This window comes from Metschnikowia bicuspidata, assembly GCF_001664035.1.
Source record: "Metschnikowia bicuspidata var. bicuspidata NRRL YB-4993 chromosome Unknown METBIscaffold_3, whole genome shotgun sequence".
Classification (NCBI taxonomy): Eukaryota; Fungi; Ascomycota; class Pichiomycetes; order Serinales; family Metschnikowiaceae; genus Metschnikowia; species Metschnikowia bicuspidata.
In genome coordinates this window covers 224,230-241,779 of record NW_017387733.1, presented here as the reverse complement: position 1 = coordinate 241,779, position 17,550 = coordinate 224,230, and the positions used below count along the sequence as shown (strand labels likewise).

Here is a 17,550-nt window from a genome sequence, read left to right as displayed (position 1 = left end):
TTGTGGGTGATGGTTTTTGTGGATGGTTTTTGTGGGTGATGGTTTTTGTGGTCAGTAGCGAAGCACGGCGGCACCAGGCATGGGGCAGTGACCCGAGAATCCCGCTTTCAAGCCCAGAAAGCAAAGGATGGAAAAAATAAAATAAAAACAAAAACAGAAAGACAAGCGAACAAAATAGACGCCCACTGTTGAGGGATGTGGCGGGGGGCGTGTCTCGCGGGTGTCTGTTTTAAGGCGGCAAGAAGAAAGTGAGGGTAAAAAACCAAGGGCTCTGGGAAATGAGGGTTAAAGTTGCGGGTGGTGAAGCGTGTTATTTTGGCACGCGAAAAAGAGGTTAGATGGACGGCTGAGCTGGGGCAGGCAGGGGGGAACTCGCGCCAGCCGTGGCTATTTTTGGGGCCTCCATAGTAGAGCACCCTTCGCCAAACCTTAAATATGGCGCGAGGAATTAGGCTTCGGGATGCTGGTCTGCCAGCGTGTGGCGACCTGCAAGAATAAGCACACGCTGGAGACAGCCCGGTATCCCCAGGCAAATACGGGACCCGTGGGCTCGCGCCGCCCGGCCGGCCATTGTTTCAGGAATGTCTCAGCCGCGGCCCTCGGAAACAGCCTGGCCCTCGGAAACAGCCGCGGCCCTCTGAAACAGCCTGGCCCTCTGAAACAGCCTGGCCCTCGGAAACAGCCTGGCCCTCGGAAACAGCCTGGCCCTCGCCTACGCACCCGCACCTTGCGGGCCCACCCCGCGAAGCGCCACGCTACCCGTGGCAATGCCAAATGGCTGTCAGATCTGCCAACTGCCGCGCACGCCGTTTGTCCTGCTTTTTGATATACTGTCTCCCTGGCTCGAGACCACGTGCCAAGCCCACCGGGCCATTGACTCGCCCTCGCGGGCCTGCATACATGGCCCCCGGTTCGTCCCGCGCTTGGCCTTTCAGAAAAGATCATGCCAACAGCCGCACGAGTCGATATACAAAAGAGCCTTTCCGCAGCGCCGCCCCAGTGGACTATTAAAAGGCGCGGTTTGCGTGGTCTTTCTGGATCTGCCGGCTTGCACGAGCGCCAAGGGAATGCACGTGATGCGAGCCAATCTAGAACTCTTAGTACCATCAACTGCCCGGAATTGACCGGGAACTTGGAGAGGCTTTTTTGGAATTCTTGTGGTTTTCCTTTTGTTTTCGCCGCTGTTCCTTGGTGAAAGCTACGTGACGATGGATGTGCAATTGGGCAGGTCCTCCTGGGCGTCTACCCGGGCACTAGAAGCGCACGTACTAGAAGCGCAGGTATTGGCACTAGAAGCGCACGTATTGCAATCCGCATGCCCGAGGGCGCATCGGGGCGACTCTGGCAAAACGCACTATATACTACCACACAGACTCTGGGCAATCCGCGGGACGAACCCCCAGGAGATCTGGAGGGATATCTACTCATCGATTCGGTATCATAAGGTGGCCCAGGTTTGGAGCAGACTTTGCTCGCTGCTTTTTTTAATCTGAGGGATAATCCAAACACCTGCCTTCATCTCTTGCGAAAGCCCACGGCAATCGCCAGGAAAGAAACTTGCAATGTTCGTCCTGAGCTAAGGCAATCGAGGGAGGAAAAAAAAGTGGCGTGAAGAAAACGCCGAGAGAAACAAACACAATGACTTAAGATGCCGGGTGCTCAAAAGAGCTGCACTCAAATTTGGTGAAGGTTCTTCGGATGATAAACTGGAATGGATTGAAAAGGAATATTTGCGGAGAAGAACACGTCGCATTAACCGACAGAAAAAGGACGAAGTCAAAGCCGAAAGTCCACCGCCATCCGACGAATCTTCGTCTCACCATCCGGTTCTCGTCAAAAGAATCACTGAAACTTTTAATTTAGTAACGGAGTGCGGCCATGATGAGGATCCAAGAGGCGTATTCATGGCAATTTCATCTACAGTTGCCGTTGTTGCCTCAGCATGTGCCGAAGAGCTAAATATCACGGATTCGCTGGCAATCTTTGATCTGATCTCCCTGACTTTAAGCTCTATTTTTGACCAAGCCATGAGATCTGGAGCGTCTAGAAAGTTTTTATTTCTTACAAAGCGCGAGGACAATCAGTTAACACCAACAGGTGCACCTGAAATGACGCAAGAAGAACTATTTCAGAAGGTTTCCAATTTGAAAAACTTCAACTCCTCTTCTGTTTCGACCCTTGATGCCTTGCGTGAGTCACAAAAGCGTTTAGGTATTGATTTCCTGTGTTCACTTGACAAGAGACGTAAAACAAGCAATGAAACTGATATGAAAGACACCGGAGGCCAAATTTCCGAAAGCGAAAGAGACCTTTTTACCTCATCTTCCTCGGTCAACTCATGGAGCACCACTAGCGGTTTGAAGATGCCACTGTACAAAACGCCCGGAAATGTCACCGACCTGGAGCTATTCAAAGTGGATAACTCAAGAAGAGAATACGTCGAGCCCATTCCAAAAATTACCTCGCCGTTTATTTCAAACAAGGTTGGTGTTGAAGCGTCCAGCCATCAATCAAGCAGTCTCAAGAAGGGCGGTGGCCTCCAAAGGCCTGGGTTTTCTAAACCCGCCAATAGGCCAAACAACATTGGGTTTCCTACTCTCTACTCGACGTCCTTTAGACTGAATTAAGGTCGATTTTGTTTCAATTCTTCACATGTATTAATACACAGTCAAAACACTCTACTCTGATTTATATGGGGTGTCAGCTTGTTCACGGCAATATGCACATTGTAGCCCCCCTCGTAGTGCGCCCGATTTTCTCCTTAATGACTCATACTACACGCAACTACGCCGTTGTCACAGGGGCTAACAAAAGGCTGAATTCTCAATACGACTCATTCAGCAGCCGATGTCTAAAGTTGCTCAAGCCCCGGGTATTCCTGCAGCCTGTGTGACAAACACAAAACATCAGCAATGGATGTACGGACACTTTGCCGTATGACTGCTGTCCCGCGACCTGTGTATAGGTTTGAACCTCCGGTTGCGGGATGCTTTGAGCCAAAGAACTGGAGCGCTGTTCACGTGACTTTCCCAACCAGAACCAAGGGGGGAACATAGAGTCTCATTCCCAAGCTACGGGGAAGTCCCCTCTTGAAGAGATTCTGTCGAATCCCCTGCTGGGAAATGCATCAGTATATGCTCGCGCTTGGAAATACTCAAAAATGGAATTCTCCACCACGAAGCCTCGCATTGACTTTCGACGCCCGCGAGGATTTACAAATCCGCCCCGCTTGCGAGACCGGCGCTTCACCGGTAGTGCATGAAAGCCTACTGACATACCATTATTTCCGTGCCATGGATCAGCTTTCACTCTTCATGGTTTGCTCCTTCTGCTGACTCAGGACGGCCCAGCTATCTAGATCACCCTGATCACACGGCACGAGCAGTCTACATAATCTAAAGTCCTGATACAAAGATATCTCAATATTTTTACACCATTTGCATGTTGTCATCCGCGTATATGGAGCTCCCCGAAATACCCGCGTGTTTGCAGGATTCCACGCCCGCCTTCTGATTGGTGAGAAAATCACGCAATGCTCCAGTTTTACGAAAAAGAAGTCACTCCAGTGCAGATTGTCTTCTAAGTCGCTTGACCGGCAGTCGTAAATCAAGTCAAATTCTTGAGGTCGCGCTGCCCCGGACTCACAGATCGCATTGGAATGACCATGGCATAGTGGGCGGCATAGGTGCATTGACATCACCCAAAACACCCTTCCTGCCAAGAACTTACCATCTATCAAAACTGCAATTTTCTTGGGTGACGTGCAAGAACACGGCTGTCCAATTTCTTCAAAAGATACAACCCAGGAGCCGTGCCGATGGGTGGTATCCTTGCTTATCATTTTGTGGGGTCATGAGATGGAGGGAAGGGTGAGCGGGTATCACCGATAGAGTCAGACGCAGAAATCTTGCAATGGACGTGAGCTTAAGGACAGGACCACTGATAACGAAAGGGACTGTCCGCGGAGCCTCTAGGGCGGGTGAAACCAATAGACCCCGCTCATGTGCAGTCCTCTCTGGCACATTATCGTAGATAAACGCCGTGCATGGTGCCGTGCGATGCAAGGGCTCGATATGCTGATAAGTTTGGCTGAATTGCAAAATCGTGCGAGACGTGACCTTTGATGTATTAAAGCCCACAGATCCCAGACTAACCTCAGGATTTTTTCCCCACGCCAGAGTCAGGAAAACAGAACTAGCCATTTGTTCATATTTTCACTCAGTCACACCAACATGGCAACCGAAAAAGATCACACCGACTTGAATATAGCCAGCGTGGCTTCCGACAGCTCCAGAGTACTGGATACTTTGAGAGTTGTTGCTTCCCAACCAATGTCAATCAGTGAGGTTGCCGAGGGGTTCACGCCAGCACAAAAAGATTACATTTTGAAGAAGCTTAACTTTGATACATTGGTGTCTTTCGATGAGCTTCCCGTTTCTGTTTCCTACATGATGGAGAAAATCGACCACTTGTCAGTACCCGATGCGGTTGGGATTCTTGAGGAATTTGCTGCCCAACATTCTGACGATGTCAACATCAAGACCGATGATTTCGAGTTCATCGAGAGGTTGCTTGCTTCTGCGCCCACCTCCCCCACCAACGCTATTGACGCTGTCTTTGACGAGAAAAATGACTCTAATGAAAAGACCGTTCAGGAAAGAGAATGGAATGACTCGGAATATGGAGAATATGACATTTTTGACTGGGCTTTGCAGGTGAAGACCGAGGCCGGTATCATCGAGTTCCACTCTGCTTACCCCGAGGTTAGAGCCGTGACCGAACCATACGACGATGTGGAGTTGCCTGTTGAAACTCTTAGAGTCTACATTGTGGGCATCATTTGGACCTGTATCGGTGCTTTCATCAATGAGTTTTTCTTGGAAAGACAACCTTCGATTTCCTTGTCTGCTGCCGTGGTGCAGATTTTCCTCTACCCAAGTGGTACGTTTTTGGCTTGGGTTTTGCCAAAGCGCAAGATCAAAATTTGGAAGTGGTCAATTGATTTGAACCCTGGACCTTGGAACCACAAGGAACAGATGTTGGCAACCTTGTTCTACTCGGTCTCAGGTGGCACACCTTATGTTTCTTACAATATCCCCGTCATCAAGATGGACAAATACTACGGAATCAAGTGGGCCGATTGGGGATACCAAATCTTGTTGATTTTGTCCACCCAGTTTATGGGTTTCGGTTTTGCTGGTATCATGAGAAAGTTTGCCGTGTACCCTACACGTTCTATTTGGCCAAGTATCTTGCCTACTCTTGCTTTAAACAAAGCCTTGGTGCAAAAAGAACCAAAGGAAAACATCAACGGCTGGAAGATCTCAAGATACAACTTCTTTCTTGTGGCTTTCATTGGGTCCTTTGTGTACTTCTGGTTGCCCGACTACCTTTTTGAGGCATTGTCCTACTTCAACTGGATGACCTGGATTGCTCCAAACAATGCAACCTTAGCTGTCATCACAGGTTCCATTGGTGGCTTGGGTCTCAACCCAATCACGACCTTTGACTGGAACATCATTTCCTTCAACTCCGCATTGATTATCCCATTCTACTCCCAACTCAATCAGTACATTGGGTCTATCATTGCATTTTTCTGCATTATTGGTGTTTGGTACTCGAACTACAAGTGGACTGGATACTTGCCAATCAACTCTAACAGTTTGTTTACCAACACTGGAGACTATTACTCGGTGTCGACTATTCTTGATGAAAACAATTTGATGGATCAGGCTAAGTACGAAGAGTATGGTCCTCCATTCTACACTGCTGCCAACTTAGTTCTTTATGGTTCATTCTTTGCTATCTACCCTTTCACTGTCCTTTACGTTGGCTTGACCCAATGGTCTCATATCAAGTTTGCTTTTGGAGGCCTTTGGGGTGCGATCAGAAACTTCAGAAAGTCTACTTTCGACGGATACCACGATGCTTACTCGAGGTCTATGCGTAACTACAAAGAGGTCCCAGAATGGTGCTTCTTGATTGTGTTGGTGATCTCCATTGTGCTTGCAATTATTTGCGTGGAGGTGTACCCAATGGAGACTCCAGTTTGGAGTGTCTTCTTCGCTGTTGGAATCAACTTTGTTTTCTTGATCCCACTTACTCTTGTATACTCCATCACAGGTTTCAGTTTTGGACTTAACGTTTTGGTTGAGTTGATTGTTGGTTATGCTTTGCCTGGTAACGGTATGGCTTTGATGTTCATCAAGGCATTGGGCTACAACATTGATGGTCAAGCCCAAAACTATATCACTGATCAGAAGATGGCCCACTACGTCAGAATTCCCCCCAGAGCTTTGTTCAGATCTCAAATTCTCTCTACGCTCATCAGTTGCTTTATCAGTTTGGCTGTTATCAACTTTACCATTGACAACATCGAAAACTATTGCGAGACAGGTCAGGCCCAAAAGTTCACTTGTCCAAGTGCCACCACCTTCTACTCCTCCTCGGTCTTCTGGGGTGTTATTGGTCCTAAGAAGGTCTTCTCGGGTCTTTACCCTATTTTGAAATGGTGTTTCTTCATTGGTTTCTTGCTTGCCCCTGTTGCCTTCTTGGTGAAGCGGTACTTGAGACAATACAAGGTTGTGAAATACTTTGAGCCGGTCTTGATTATTGGTGGGTTCTTGATTTACGCACCATACAATTTGTCCTACATCACTCCAGGATTCATTGCCTCCTTCTTCTTTATGTACGTGATCAGAGACAGATATCTTAACTGGTTCAAGAAGTACACCTTCTTGTTGTCTGGTGCTTTGACTGCTGGTGTTGCTTTCAGCAGTATCATCATTTTCTTTGCCGTGCAATATCACGATAAGTCTATCGATTGGTGGGGAAACAGTGTCTCGTATTCTGGTCTCGATGCAAGCGGCTTTTCTAATTTGGACCCTAGCACTGCTCCGGACGGATACTTTGGTCCAAGAGCCGGCAACTACCCATAGTCTAATTTCTTCTGGATTCTATAATAGTCAACTACTTGGTCTTTTCAATTATTTTCTAGAATCTAATACATTAATAAATTTTATACTTTTTTGATAGCCGTTTGAGATTTGTTTGGTTTCTCGCCTCGATGACTTTCATTCGAAGAATCAGTAGTATTTGTTCCTTCAAGCTGTGCCTGGATGGGTGTGACAACTTGCAAAGCATGAGACGGAAATGAGGTTAGAACTTGCTATTTCAGCTTTTCTTAATTCTCTCAATGAGCTCTGATTTCTCTGAGATCATTGAGTCAAAAGAAGCTTATTTAAAAGACATGGCAATTGCCATTTTCAGGAATGTGAGCCACGAGAAAGCGAGAGAAAGATTGCCAGTTTTAGGTAACATCAGATGGAAGATTATACCATAGAATCACACGAGTGCACAAAAAGATTTCAGGATTTAATCCTGAAGCAAAAATATTCTAAGATTGGTTTTTCTCGAAAAAACAAAAAGAAAAAAAAACTCATTTATAATCTAGAACGGTTTCTTCTCTCCTTCAATGCAATTGGCGACTAGCAACGAATGTGAACTCTTTTTTCGAGTAATAGAGGAATAAAGTATTACACCGTATTTTCACTTTAAAAGCAAACTCCCATTTCAAAAGCTTCACGTTGGTACTCATAGTGTTGGAATATTTAAATTAAAAATACTACTCCCCTAAAAACAATTATAAGTATGATGTTAGGTTATAAAGAAACATAACAGAAAAACAACATTTGAATTCTTTAGAATTCACAGTCTGGAAATCTTCTGCATTTCACTGGCATGCATTTTGTGCAAAGATTTTTTTCGCAAGTCTCTCTACGGGTTTGATAAAAATTGTCAAACTGAAGCCGTTTAAAAACGAGGCAACAATGGAGTTACAAAATACGTTTCTTGCCTTCTTACAATAAGACACGATTGGAAGCATTCTTTATCGCAGAGACTCTCACTCAAAGCCAGAAAGTATCAAATCACTCTCCCGATTTACTTTTTCTAGTCTATTTGGTCTAATTTGCCATACTTGTCATACTCACAATAAAACGTTGGTTATTTGTCAATCAGCAAGAAAATACTTCATCCCATCAAGCGCTTGCTCTTAGGAGTCCCGATACTTTTGCAACATCGAAACATTTTTTGTTAAATCTAGTCCGAGTAGGCCGTTTCGGTATTTATAGGGGTATCACTGATTTGCCCAATTCACCTTTTAATCTTACTTCTTCAAGTGAAGAAAAAGAACTATTTTTTTAACTTCGAGCTTCTCTAACAGTCGCAGAAACACAATTACGAATTGCTTTACGCAAATATAGAAAACAGAATAGATCATTTGATGGTTTGAAGTTCTATTTTGAATATCATCAAAATCTCCCAGTGTCTTCAAAAGCTAGAAAGGCGCTAAGCGTATTTCTAGCGCAGCATTTCTTAAAGCAACAAAACGCAAGGAATCCAGTGATTCCATCCACGGATCGCCTGTCTGATACTTTTCTTGGCAAGATACGAACCTTCGTGCATACTGCAGAATACCATGCACCAAAACAACTCGCGGAGCCGTACGGTTCTAAGGCGTGAGCTGTTGATAAGCGGGCAAGAAATTCAATGAAGTTATCTCGTTTCCCGATTCTTTATTGGACTATTGGGTGTAGTGTTATATTTCTTTTTTTCTTCTTTACTTGTCTTTTCCCTTCATGAAGAGAATAATACAGAAACTTTTGACCACTTGAGAAACGACATGTTCGATTTGACAGATCGTGCTAACATCATTCGAAGTTTTTTCAAATACTGCCCACCAAGAAAAATATTCAACATGTTTTCCTAAATATATCAAGTTCACCCACGATTTTCGGGAGCACCACTGGAGCGGCAAAATTCAGCTCAATGCTTCAGACTGACTTCGAATTAAATTTTTTCAAAGACTTTTCGACTCGATACAAGTTTTATTCTTTTTTGACAATCATCTCTGCAATCACGAATTTTAATTTCGCCTTCGAATCACAAGATCTGTGAAATTTATCCCTCATAATTTCAAATCACAGCAAGTTCTTTTCGATATTTTAAAAGGATATCTATGGCACTCTATCAATATGGACTTTATTTGTGCTCATATATGTACATTTTCCCAGTCACCTTTGATATTGGTAGACTTGGGTCACAAAATTAAATCTAATCTCAATATTTTCGATGGAACGTCTCGTGGCAAAACCATGACTCCTTCCGAAATATGACTGTCCTTGTTCAAAAGTTTTCTTTCATGGCAGAAAATGACAGCAAAATCAAGAAACTTTTTAAGTCAGCCCAAGCAAATGCATTTTTATTAAATTATGTACGATACCAAAAATTACGCTTGATGGCTAAAACCTCATTTGCTATTGAAAGCTTCTTGAGTTAGCGAAAATGTTAGTCTAGATGTTTTTACTAGTGATAGCAGAATTCGGGAGGCAAATTTTAATACCTGGTAATTTACACATGCCTAAATAGCCATTGGTCGTGTATGCAGAAAATTACACTCCAGTCTATATGGGTGATGCTGTTGTTCATTACCTGATTTTTCGACATGATACCGAGAAATAAAGTGTTGTTAAGAAAGGTGATGCTCTCATTTTGCACAACAAAATTCAGATTTTATGCGATAAATCAAGCTCTATTGACTTAAAAGTCAATAAATTGTTTAGAATTTCGATTTAGAAACCTTTACCCTTAATTCGAACGTAAACATTGCATATTTGTCTGAAGTGGTCATATTTGAGTATACCACCACCATGCACATATAAAATAAGAGTTATTTGTGTTTATGTCGATCATCAATTGTCGTCGTTTAGCAAAAATAGGTCTACATCACAAATCAATATCTCTGTGAAGCACATACAACATCAAATGTAAGCACCATACCATTTTCAGCTGCAATCCAATTGTGAGCAAGCAGGAAAGCTCTGATATTGCTTAATTGTGCCAACTAGAGGATCCTCTCTGGAGAGTTCTTGATTTCGTGCTCACAAAAAAACAGCAAGTTAAATCATACAACAAAAAGTCTACCCAAGCAGGTTTTTTGTTATTCTGAAATTTGATGAGCTTTTCTGGAAGCATTTTTTTTTTTTTTCAATTAAGAAAACAGTTTAGAGAATCGAAAGAGTGTTGACGCGTCCTTAAATACCGGCATCATGGATCGTTAGATGCAATAAAATGGACTTGTCTAATATCGGACTTATTGCAAATGAGAGTTAGCTATTTTGATGCTCACTGGCCAATTCAAATTATTCAAAGAAACAAATGGAGAATTTGAGGAAGAAACCAAAGGCAGAGTAAAGATAAACTTTTTTAGCTCCAGCACGTTAGGCTCACTGGTCGCAGATTGATTATAGGATAGAGATTAAGAGAGCAGGAGGTACGACTAACATGTTTCAATTTTATTTGACTCTTTTGTTTAACTTTCACTTCTTTTAGCCCTAACAGGTTCCTCTCATGATTATTGCAAGTACACATATCGAAGAAAGCAGACATTGTGGATTTGAACCGGGGATGCGGCATTTTGTATCACGTGATATGACGAGTTGTGTATCTTTAAAATACAGCAAGTAAGAAAGCTTGACGGGGAATCCCACTGGTGTGGATATGACATAGTTGACGCTGAAAGACCTGCTACCAACTACATAGTTTAATTGTGCGTTACTAGGCAGCCTACTTTAGTATGGGCGTGCGAGCTAGTGCACGTGACTCACAAGCTCGGATCAGATCTCTGAAGAAGGGGAATTCTTGATCAACAACCTAATAAATCTACTATTCAGTCCCTGAAATCATTCTTAAAAGGGTATCATACAGCCTAACGCTAAAAATGGTAAAAGTACTTTCTCATTTGAAGTATCGAGGACGAAGAAATCGCGGGCTGCAATCTGAGCAGGCGATTGGTACACCGTAATACAACAACAATTGGGCACCACGTTCATATTTGTTTTTCGTCTACTTTTTCCCTCGGGCGTACAAAAAGCGTTCAATATATCAGCCCTTTTGCAACAAGAATTCTTTCCGGATAAAATTGCTCTAACGGTTTGCCTCAAGTAATTTCTCAATTCTGGCCCCGCCCATATGAGCCAGATTTAGTCGCGTTCCCACCCCACAAATTAGGCCTCAATCCAATATGCCTTTCATCTGTCCAGTTCAATCAGTCCAGAGACTTATGATTTCTCTTCAAGCATGACCCAATAGGTGTTTTCACAACCTGAAAACTCTCAAGCATTGGCTCGATACGCCCTGTTCTAAAAGGCCGATTCAGACCACCCAAAGTAGTAATTTAACTTTCGCGGAGAAACTACTCACCCGCCATTGGAAGATAAGATGCAAAAACCACACACGACAATCATTGAAACACATCGCCTTTCTTGGCGGTACGGCTTTATTCTTTTGCTACTGCTTCTCGGGAGTGTCCGCGGACGTGGCCCAAGAAATTTTTCCAGGATCTGTCTAGCAGAAAATGGACATGTTTTATGGAGTTGAATGGGCCGATTGGGGATACCAGATCTTGTTGATCTTTTGCACCCAGTTCATGGGGTTTGGGTTTGCAGGTATCATGAGGAAATTTGCTGTTTATCCCACTCGTGCCCTCTGGCCAAGTATTTTGCCAACGCTTGCGTTGAACAAGGCTTTGTTGCAAAGTGAGCCAAAGGAAAATATCAATGGGTGGAAGATTTCCATATACCACTTTTTTCTTGTTGCATTCACAGCGTCTTTCTTATACTTCTGGCTACCAAACTATCTCTTCGAAGCATTATCGTACTTCAACTGGATGACTTGGAAATCTCCCAACAACGCAACCTTGGCGGTCGTTACAGGCTCTATTGGGGGTTTGGCTCTCAACCCACTCACCACTTTTGATTGGAATATTATCGATTTTAATGGCGCTTTAACAATTCCTTTCTTTTCTCAAGTGAACCAGTATACGGGTTCGATTCTTGCTTTCTTTTGCATTTTGGGGCTCTGGTACTCCAATTACAAATGGACGGGATATTTGCCAATCAACTCAAATTCCTTATTTACCAATACGGGAGAGGTCTACTCGGTGAGTAGTATTCTCAACAGTGACAACTTGATCGATCAGGCCAAATATGAAAGCTACAGTCCTCCATTTTACACTGCCGCAAACATGGTCGTATACGGTGCATTCTTTGCCATTTATCCGTTCACGATTCTTTATATGGGATTGACGCATTGGACACACAACAAGTTTGCCATTGGCGGCCTTTATAGTGCGATCAGAAACTTTAAAAGGTCTACGTATGAAGGATATCACGATGCCTACTCGAAGTCTATGCGCAAATACAAAGAGGTTCCAGAGTGGTGTTTTTTCATTGTTTTGGTGATTTCCATTGTGTTCGCAATCTTGTGTGTCAAGTTGTACCCAATGCAAACTCCAGTTTGGACGATCTTTTTCGCTTTGGGTATCAATTTTGTCTTTTTGATTCCACTCACCCTTGTCTACTCCATCACAGATTTCAGTTTTGGTCTTAATGTTTTAGTTCAGTTGATCAGGCTATGCATTACCTGGAAACGGAATTGCATTGATGTTTGTGAAGGCCTTGGGATACAATATCGATGGGCAAGCTCAGAATTACATCTCAGATCAGAAAATGGCTCACTACGTGAGGATTCCTCCCAGAGCTTTATTCAGGACGCAGCTCCTCTCAACCTTCATTAGTTGTTTCATCAGCTTGGCTGTTATCAACTTCAATATCACCAATATCAAGGACTACTGTGATCCTAATCAGTCCCAGAGATTTACGTGCCCTAGTGCTCGAACATTCTATTCGGCCTCGGTCATCTGGGGTGTTATTGGCCCAGAAAGAGTATTCTCGCATCTCTACCCTATTTTGAAGTGGTGTTTCTTGATTGGCTTCTTGCTTGCTCCCTTGATGTTCTTGATCAAGAAGTATTTCAGTAAGTACCAAGCAGTCAGGTATTTCGAGCCCGTGTTGGTCATCGGTGGATTTTTGATCTACGCACCCTACAACTTGTCTTACTTTACACCTGGAGTCATTGCTTCCTTCTTCTTTATGCACGTTATAAGAAACAGGTACATCAATTGGTTCAAGAAATATGTCTTCTTGTTATCGGGATCCTTGAATGCTGGTCTTGCCTTCAGCAGCATCATCATTTTCTTTGCGGTGCAATATAACGAGAAGTATATTGATTGGTGGGGAAATAACGTTCCATATGCCGGTCTCGATGCAAGCAGTTTTTCTAATTTGGACGCTAGCACTGCTCCAGACGGCTATTTTGATCCCAGAAAGGGCAACTACCCATGATTACAGGCTTTGACGTAGTCTCTGACCCAAAGCCAACACTGAATTGTTAACATGTTGTTATTTTTTTATATTTACAATTTATTTATTTGTTTCTTTTTTTCTCGATTTTATTTGAGGTTTCTGTCAGACTTAACAACAATTTTTGAAGATAACAAAGAGAACATACAAAAAAAAAAACTTTAAAGCTCAAAGTAACTTATAAACAGTTTTTGAACCCAATACAAAGAATGTTACTGGTTTCCTTCTGGAAATACGATTCTGTCAACTCCGAAAATAAACAGAGCTACACGTTCGCCACAAGTGTTGTCACGTGCCACAGATAAAGTCTTCTCAAACTCTGGGCCGATTTCGCAACCATTTATTTTGTACCTGAGCAAAACTTCTTCATCTGCTATAGCATCCCCCCCTCATAGACCAGGCTTCTTTCTCAGTCTCAGACATCCGCTTCAAAATTTCAAATGCTTGCAAAAAAGAAAGCCAATTTCATTGCCTATATTCTCTTTCTGTCTTATGCCTTCGCCATCACAGTGCTGGGGATTCGGGACGTACCAGAGCGTATAGTCCATACAAGGACCAATCCGACAACAGCCAAGAACGACAATGTGGGCTCTACTGCGTCTGCTTCATCATTGCATCTAATGGGCGTGGTACCCGAAACTCGGGTCAAACTGAAAACAGACTATATCAAGGAGTTTTTGGCTTTCCTGTCGCTCAATAGTTTCCGCACCCTTGCAGAACCCGAAAAGGCTCCACTAAAAACGAAGTTCACAAATCTCGAGCGAATTTTATCGGATGACACAGATTTGCGTACATGGACTCGGTTCATAGTAGAAGATGACCGAGACGAGGATTTCACACCCCCAATGGAGTCTTCAGGAGCAGAAAGCATTGACCTACACATTGATGACTTCATAGACTACTTAGTGGAGCATCGTGGGTTTTCCGCCAACGACTTGCAGTTTCTCCATGACAACAATTTTGACTCAGACTACGATGGAATTGACGATGTGCTCACCACAATAAAATCGAAATCTGCAGCAAATGATGATTCCATGAGTTTCCTCCCGAGCTCTGGGTCCGTTGTCCCAATCAAGTATTTGTGGGTGCTGCCTCTAATCATTTGTTTAGTGTGAAATCAAATTACTACCAACAATGAAAAGAGAAGAGTAGTTCGCAGGATAGACGTACTGCTCACAATGGATCAGTGGCACTATTGTTTGAGAAATATGAGGCCAAGTACTGGAACCTCTACCCAATGCATAATACTTATCGATGTATACGGAACAGCATTTTTATTGAGAGCAATACAGTTTCATTTTAAAAAGCTTTTGTTTTCATCATTTTGGACGACACACCCCTTTTTGTTGTAAAAGCAAAATGGGGCGTCAGAACTGTCCTTCCCGAAATAACCACATACGTGCGGGAAAAGACACGTCCCTCTTTATGAAACCCGTGAGGCAGTAGAGCCAGTATCTCGCAGTTCATCATCTTTCTCCAAAACGTCTATGTTTGTAGATGACAATCTCCACATCACGAGCATAAAAGCTGTGCGATACGGCTCGAACTTCAATGCAAGAAATTTGACATACTCATCATGAAGAGGAGTCCAATCCCGCTTGGACTTAGCCGAGTGAAACTTTGATTTTCTCTTCAACCGAGCTTTGAGTTCCTCAATCGCATGGACACCGTTTTTTGTTTCCTCCAAAGTCTTAGGCCGCACCTGCAAATATCTAGCAACACCCCGGGCGACACCTAAATCATCATATGCAAAGATGTCGAGTTCTTTCAATGTGAACACGGCAAACATATTAGCAGACCACTCGCCAATACCCTTGAGTTTGGTCAACTCTGCAATCAATTCCTCTGTGGATGTGTGCTTGTAGAACTCCACTGAAGTCAACCTAGATTCAGGGTCTGAAAACACTTCACTGATGTGCACAACATACTTTAGTTTCATGCTCAGTAATCCCACAGCTTTGAGCGTATCTAATTGCAAATCGAGCGTAGCTTTTGGAGTTGGTGTACCTTCAAACAAATCGTTGAATCTAGTTTGAATAGCTTTGGCTGCAGATCCTGACACTTGCTGGGATATAACCGATGAGATCAACGAGTACCAATAACTGTTGATCAATTCCAGGCCCTCGAGCTGGGAATCTTCGTTTTTATTTGCAAACGCTGCAAAGTTGCCATGTGCAATCGCTGGATAAAGAGTGGAGTCAATGTTTAAGATGTGCTTGATTGCGCTTACAAACTCTGGGGTGTGATAAGTCACGAAATTAGGCGGGAGCTCGGGATCTGCCGGCGTTTGTATGTGAGCAAACGACTGCTCAATATGCGGCTTTGCTGAAGTTTTGGAAGGCAACCGGGGGACTTGAACCAGGCTTGCCTGATCCACCGGGGCTGAATCGGATAACCCTGGATGGCCTTCGGACTTTACTGCTGATGAAACTAGACTTTCTTGTGTTGCCGGAAACCGTCTCAGTTGCTCTGTTTTTCGCTGAGGCTTTCCGACTTTCGCAAGGCCTTGCAATCCCAGGTCTTCTGGTTTGCCCGCACTTCTTGATCGGGTTACACGCATACTGGAGGTTGAGAAATAGGCAGCTTCCTTCAAAAAGAGGGCAAAGGCATTGGGAGATGAGTTCTACATTACTAAGCTACCTCCACTGGACTGCATGCACGCGTCACATGACTGGAAACGTCACCAGCTGTCATGTTGGACGTACATCGGAAATACAGACAATCCTACCTTGTCTGTATTCCGGGGCACACGAGTCATGTTTACAAAACGTAGGTTGACATTATCACAGACGGATATAGCTAATTGGATATGATGGGAATGGTCTTGTATGTGTTAGTCAGAGTCATTTTCACATCTATGCCCGAGGGCGTCAGGTAATGTAGATAAGGTTGTTAATGTTGTATCATCATTCACATACACTTAGTTTCTTGTGCTCATTAAGGCTGGATTATATGTGTATTGGGCTACCGCAAATAATTCCGGGGCTGGCGATGTTCTTAATGTCCATCGCCTCACGCGAGCCGGGTAACCCTCATTGAAAGTGAATGAAGCCATGCAGGATTAGGGCTCGCCAATAATGGACGGGAAATGAAATGAATTAAGGGCCATGAAAGTAGCCTCCAGGCCACTTTCTTTAGTATCATTGAACCCCTTGTTTATTAAATACCACCAAACATTGATTTTGTTCCTCAATAGGCATCATAGAAAATTGTCTTCTTCGTTGCAGAATTGTACCTATATATGGTCAAGGTGATTGATCAGTGCTATTATCTAGACATCACCATGTACTTTAGTCCGTGTTTGAATTGCACGAAATGGTAGTAACTGCACTGGAGTATTGAATCTTGCATACCGGAACTCACCATAACGGCGGATCATTGACTCTCCTTAGTAGTCAGAGGATCTTCAATTCAATTAGAAAATTCTAGTAATCAATCTCGCCACAGAATTGAGAATTAAGCCCAGACCTGCAACTGCTCAAAGAAATCGACACGCTTCTCGGTCTTGTCGATTTTCTGGACAACAGCATATCTCAAGTCATCCACCATAATGGGATGCCCACAAGTAATGAATGCAGCACTGCTGGCAGCTTCCTCGGTCTCCTCATCAACAATAGCATCCATCAGCGGACGACCGGATTTAAAGGTTACATGTGGAAAGTACTCACTGAGAAGCTCGATGGTGCTTTTACCTTCTTTGCTGGATAAATCCTTTTCTTCAGCGGATGACTCGTCGTTTGTGGACATGCGCTCAAGAAGAATGTCGTCGTTACCCCCTTCAGGTCTAGTGATGTAGACTGTTGCTTCCACCTTGGTGTTCTTCAAGGAACTCAATTCTTCCCAGACCCATTCAATGGTCAGGATTTCACGAAGGACCCAGATTAATTTGATCCACTGTTTAGCATTGTTTGCAGACTTTTGAGCCAAGTCGTAGCATTCCGAGAAAATGCCTGGGATTCCATTTCCTCCGGCAACAAACACAACATTATCCTGGTGCTTGACAGAACAAGCTTCGCCATATGGTCCTTCCACGCAGACCCTGATAGTACCTGTCTTTCCAGGTCTCGTTGCCAACAATTTGGTGAGATAATTGGTGGCACCTTTCTTTGTCTTGAGAACGAAGACAATTTTGTTTTCTTCAACGGTGGAGTCCAAGAACGTAAATGGGTGCGATTGCCAGAAATACCAACTGTGGCAGAAGTACACCCATGCATGACCACCAGGCACGGAAGGCCAGTGGTTCGTTTTGGAACCACCACTCGCAAGCAGTCATCGGCAAGCAAAGTCA

At 43.7% G+C, this 17,550-nt stretch overlaps 8 protein-coding genes across 8 annotated transcripts in view; 4 read left to right on the top strand and 4 right to left on the bottom strand.

Moving 5' to 3' along the window:
- Positions 1–176: 176 nt before the first annotated feature.
- On the bottom strand, positions 177–1,506 carry METBIDRAFT_167297 (uncharacterized protein). The gene has a single exon (XM_018854670.1). It carries the CDS (start codon positions 1,105–1,107, stop codon positions 430–432), a length of 678 nt encoding a protein of 225 aa, XP_018711433.1. The 5' UTR covers positions 1,108–1,506; the 3' UTR covers positions 177–429.
- Positions 1,209–2,627, top strand: METBIDRAFT_11527 (SPP41 family protein; the record flags this gene model as incomplete). The annotated part of the gene is made up of 3 exons (XM_018854012.1): positions 1,209–1,280; positions 1,373–1,435; positions 1,605–2,627. The coding sequence occupies 3 exons, from the start codon at positions 1,209–1,211 to the stop codon at positions 2,625–2,627; spliced, it is 1,158 nt and encodes a 385-aa protein (XP_018711432.1).
- A 336-nt stretch (positions 2,628–2,963) lies between these two features.
- METBIDRAFT_167299 (uncharacterized protein) lies at positions 2,964–3,910 on the bottom strand. Its single transcript, XM_018854671.1, has one exon. It carries the CDS (start codon positions 3,839–3,841, stop codon positions 3,299–3,301), a length of 543 nt encoding a protein of 180 aa, XP_018711431.1. The 5' UTR covers positions 3,842–3,910; the 3' UTR covers positions 2,964–3,298.
- Positions 3,911–4,232: 322 nt separating this feature from the next.
- On the top strand, positions 4,233–6,938 carry METBIDRAFT_41894 (OPT-domain-containing protein; the record flags this gene model as incomplete). Its single annotated transcript, XM_018857463.1, has 1 exon — positions 4,233–6,938. The coding sequence occupies one exon, from the start codon at positions 4,233–4,235 to the stop codon at positions 6,936–6,938; it is 2,706 nt and encodes a 901-aa protein (XP_018711430.1).
- A 4,478-nt stretch (positions 6,939–11,416) lies between these two features.
- On the top strand, positions 11,417–13,244 carry METBIDRAFT_11525 (OPT superfamily oligopeptide transporter; the record flags this gene model as incomplete). Its single annotated transcript, XM_018854011.1, has 4 exons — positions 11,417–11,597; positions 11,667–12,324; positions 12,516–12,581; positions 12,638–13,244. 4 exons carry the CDS (start codon positions 11,417–11,419, stop codon positions 13,242–13,244), a joined length of 1,512 nt encoding a protein of 503 aa, XP_018711429.1.
- Positions 13,245–13,600: 356 nt separating this feature from the next.
- Positions 13,601–14,531, top strand: PGA46 (Pga46p). The gene has a single exon (XM_018855228.1). It carries the CDS (start codon positions 13,703–13,705, stop codon positions 14,375–14,377), a length of 675 nt encoding a protein of 224 aa, XP_018711428.1. The 5' UTR covers positions 13,601–13,702; the 3' UTR covers positions 14,378–14,531.
- On the bottom strand, positions 14,532–16,198 carry METBIDRAFT_167125 (DNA-3-methyladenine glycosylase II). The gene is made up of 3 exons (XM_018854667.1): positions 16,181–16,198; positions 16,063–16,085; positions 14,532–15,977 (listed from the first exon to the last, which is right to left on the bottom strand). Exon 3 carries the CDS (start codon positions 15,820–15,822, stop codon positions 14,686–14,688), a length of 1,137 nt encoding a protein of 378 aa, XP_018711427.1. The 5' UTR covers positions 15,823–15,977; positions 16,063–16,085; positions 16,181–16,198; the 3' UTR covers positions 14,532–14,685.
- A 277-nt stretch (positions 16,199–16,475) lies between these two features.
- METBIDRAFT_55032 (ferric reductase family protein) overlaps positions 16,476–17,550 on the bottom strand; it is a 3,595-nt gene continuing 2,520 nt past the window's right edge. The window contains exon 2 of the mRNA XM_018858294.1: positions 16,476–17,362. Within this exon, the coding sequence (XP_018711426.1) occupies positions 16,719–17,362 (644 nt within the window). The 3' untranslated portion in view covers positions 16,476–16,718. The remainder of the gene's footprint in view (positions 17,363–17,550) is intronic.

Bases quoted from the DNA above. Each gene is read 5' to 3' on its own strand.
- METBIDRAFT_167297 (XM_018854670.1), bottom strand. From the start codon at position 1,107: ATGGTACTAAGAGTTCTAGATTGGCTCGCATCACGTGCATTCCCTTGG.
- METBIDRAFT_167125 (XM_018854667.1), bottom strand. From the start codon at position 15,822: ATGCGTGTAACCCGATCAAGAAGTGCGGGCAAACCAGAAGACCTGGGA.
- METBIDRAFT_167299 (XM_018854671.1), bottom strand. From the start codon at position 3,841: ATGATAAGCAAGGATACCACCCATCGGCACGGCTCCTGGGTTGTATCT.
- PGA46 (XM_018855228.1), top strand. From the start codon at position 13,703: ATGCTTGCAAAAAAGAAAGCCAATTTCATTGCCTATATTCTCTTTCTG.